General features: G+C 25.8%; 1 protein-coding gene across 1 annotated transcript in view; it reads right to left on the reverse strand.

The window, feature by feature from the left end:
• Positions 1–2802, reverse strand: part of LOC108692910 (cytochrome P450 4C1-like) — a 35131-nt gene that overhangs the window by 9069 nt on the left and 23260 nt on the right. Inside the window, exons 15-16 of the mRNA XM_018201488.1 lie at positions 2417–2526; positions 1–87 (exon numbers count right to left, since the gene is read on the reverse strand). The exon at positions 1–87 is cut by the window's left edge and continues 4 nt beyond it. Coding sequence (XP_018056977.1) covers positions 1–87; positions 2417–2526 — 197 coding nt within the window. The remainder of the gene's footprint in view (positions 88–2416; positions 2527–2802) is intronic.

Here is a 2802-nt window from a genome sequence, read left to right on the forward strand (position 1 = left end):
AGTAAGTAATCCAGTTCCTAACCAGGGAATTAAAGAATCATATAAGTAGCCTTTTGAAAGATGCTCCTTTGCACTGCTTAGTACTTTCTAAAATTAGAATCAAATTAAATTATAATATTTTCTATCAATAATATAATAAAAAAATTATATACGTAGTGTATGCACAAACTTGTTTATATATACTAAATCTCAAGTAGCACACAATGCTTAAAACGTTAATAAATATATAATATAATCGCTTTTTTAGCGCTTTGCAAGCACTGCTGTGCTACTTGAAATATAGTATTAATAAATACTATATTTCATAAATATCGATAATAATTCTATCGAGCTATATTTCAAGCGATAATAATTTTATCGAGCGCTGTTAATATATATAAAACTTATTTTTAACTTTTAGACTTCGAGTAAGTCAAAGTGCTTACCCAAAAAAACAACCTTTTTAGAATAATTCTGCTAGAATATTTTAATAATTTTGGTGGATTTACCAATAAAAATTTTGTGAACAAAGCTAAATGGTATTGTATTACGGATTGATATCTTTATTTGCTATGTTTTGATATAAAATTTTTCAAAAACATTTTAACATAAACATGCTATCATGCAAACGTTTTTCAATATTGTCCGTCGCACTTGGGAATTTATGTCTGGGAAATCAGCATAGGAATGAAAAGATAAAATAATTTATTTGTACGCGCCACGCTTATTTTTTCTTGCTCTTTCTACAGCATATGTTCTGTTGCTTCTACTGGCGCTCGCGTTGCCCCTTGAAGATTTAGCTAGTGTTAACATTTACTAGACTGCGTTTCTTATGGGAAAGCTGCGTACGTATCTCTCTCTTGTTTTGTTAGTTAATTATAGTCAGTCTTTATTTACGTCAAGACTGTGACGCAAGTTTTTTTATAATACATAATTGAAATACATTTGATTTTATCTTGTTACAAAGTAGACATTATTCGCTCGCCATCCATCACAAAATATTCCAAACATCAAGCAAGTAAAGCAAAGGAAAAAATATACGCGTCCACATACGCAGCGGCACAAGTCGCATCAATACCGTTTTATTTTGCAAAATTTTGTGAGACTGATAATATATCAAGTATCATCACTACCATTGGCTACAATTAATTTTTTATTAATTAATTTTTTATATAAATAACATTTTGACACATTATAATTTTAATGATTATAATATATCAAAATGTTATCGAATAAAGTAAAGAATGTCGAACGATCAAAGTTTAAATGTTACGGATATATTTAATTAATTTTTTGTTCCAAATGTGATTGCGCGCCGATAATTGTCGGACTTTCAACGCTCATTATGAAACATTTTAATAATCTCCTCTAAATAAAATCTTTAAAAAACGGAAAGAAAACTTGAAAAAACTCAAAATGTTATCTAAAATAGAGGAAAAGATATATATGACACAAGTTACATTTTACATAATAATCAATATTTAAGTTTAAAATTTGACAATTACATTTGTAACTGTTAAATCAATTCTAAATTCAAAATTACGAAATATTTATAATTTAGAATATTATTAATAAAAATGTAGCGACATTGCATAATTCGAAGAAAAAAATGGGTGGTTTCAAAAAAATGTGACCTTCCATAAAAATAGCCTTAAAATATTAATTTTGTTTAAAAAATGTATTTGGTTACAAAATTAATAAAAAAATAAAATATTTTAAAATGTATGCAAATGAATGTATATATGTATATTCACATAACTTTTGTATAAACTGCTCACAGTATTAAAAATCTCAATACTAAAGATAGTACACGTAATATAAAGTATAAATTAACAGTAGAGTTCCAATCGATTGTTAAATAATTATTTTTGATATGGAAATCTCAAAAAAGAGATCATGAGTAATCAATATCTGTAGAGAGCTATATTAGTAAAATTCTATGCTATTATTTAAATTTGCATAACTCAAAATATATACAGTCAAATAAAATGTTAAGTAGCACATTCAAAAATACATAATGTGTGTAATTAAATGTACCTTAGAAATGCTTCGAAATACTTGGAAGTAAAAATGCGTTATAATAAGTTAAGCTGACTGTTGAGTATTGGTATATTAGCATCATGGTATAACGATGAGCTATTGAATAAATAATTACATAAGTAATCATTAGGATTCACTATAATAGCGAAGATATTAAGGGAAGCCTCAATACATTTTGGCCATAATACCATCTTCTCTATTATATTATCAGTCCTCCTCTATTATATTATCACAAATTTTGTAAACTGAATGAGATTTATATATTATTATAATGATAGAAATTAAGTTATAATCGTTCTGTATGATTTAAAAATCTTTTCAACTTTTTTCATTTTAATTTTTGTCAACACGAGTTACGTAATATGAAGATTAATTTATTTTCTAATACTTTTTTTACCTCTAGATCATCTGGATGATGAATGCTGACGAAAGCAATTGGACCGCACCAAAGTTTATAAATTGGATAATAATCTTTACAAAGTTGACGTTGAAATTTCCATAGATCTTCTAAAATATAAAAAATATACAATTTAAAAAAAACGAATGATATAAATTTTAGATTATTCATGAATAATTATTTTTTGCGTGCATATTAATCAAATTTATGTTAATTTTTAATGTTTACTTTATTTATATATTTATATATTTTTATATTTATATCGAAAATGCATTTATTAAATGTGTTTTTATACAAAATGAATCTGAAATATTTTTTTCGATACAGTACATTTTCAACCATTAGGCATGCGTGCATATCTCAATTGTACCACCTTCTGAGGTGAG

This window comes from Atta colombica, unplaced genomic scaffold (genome assembly GCF_001594045.1).
Source record: "Atta colombica isolate Treedump-2 unplaced genomic scaffold, Acol1.0 scaffold107, whole genome shotgun sequence".
NCBI classification, from domain to species: domain Eukaryota; kingdom Metazoa; phylum Arthropoda; class Insecta; order Hymenoptera; family Formicidae; genus Atta; species Atta colombica.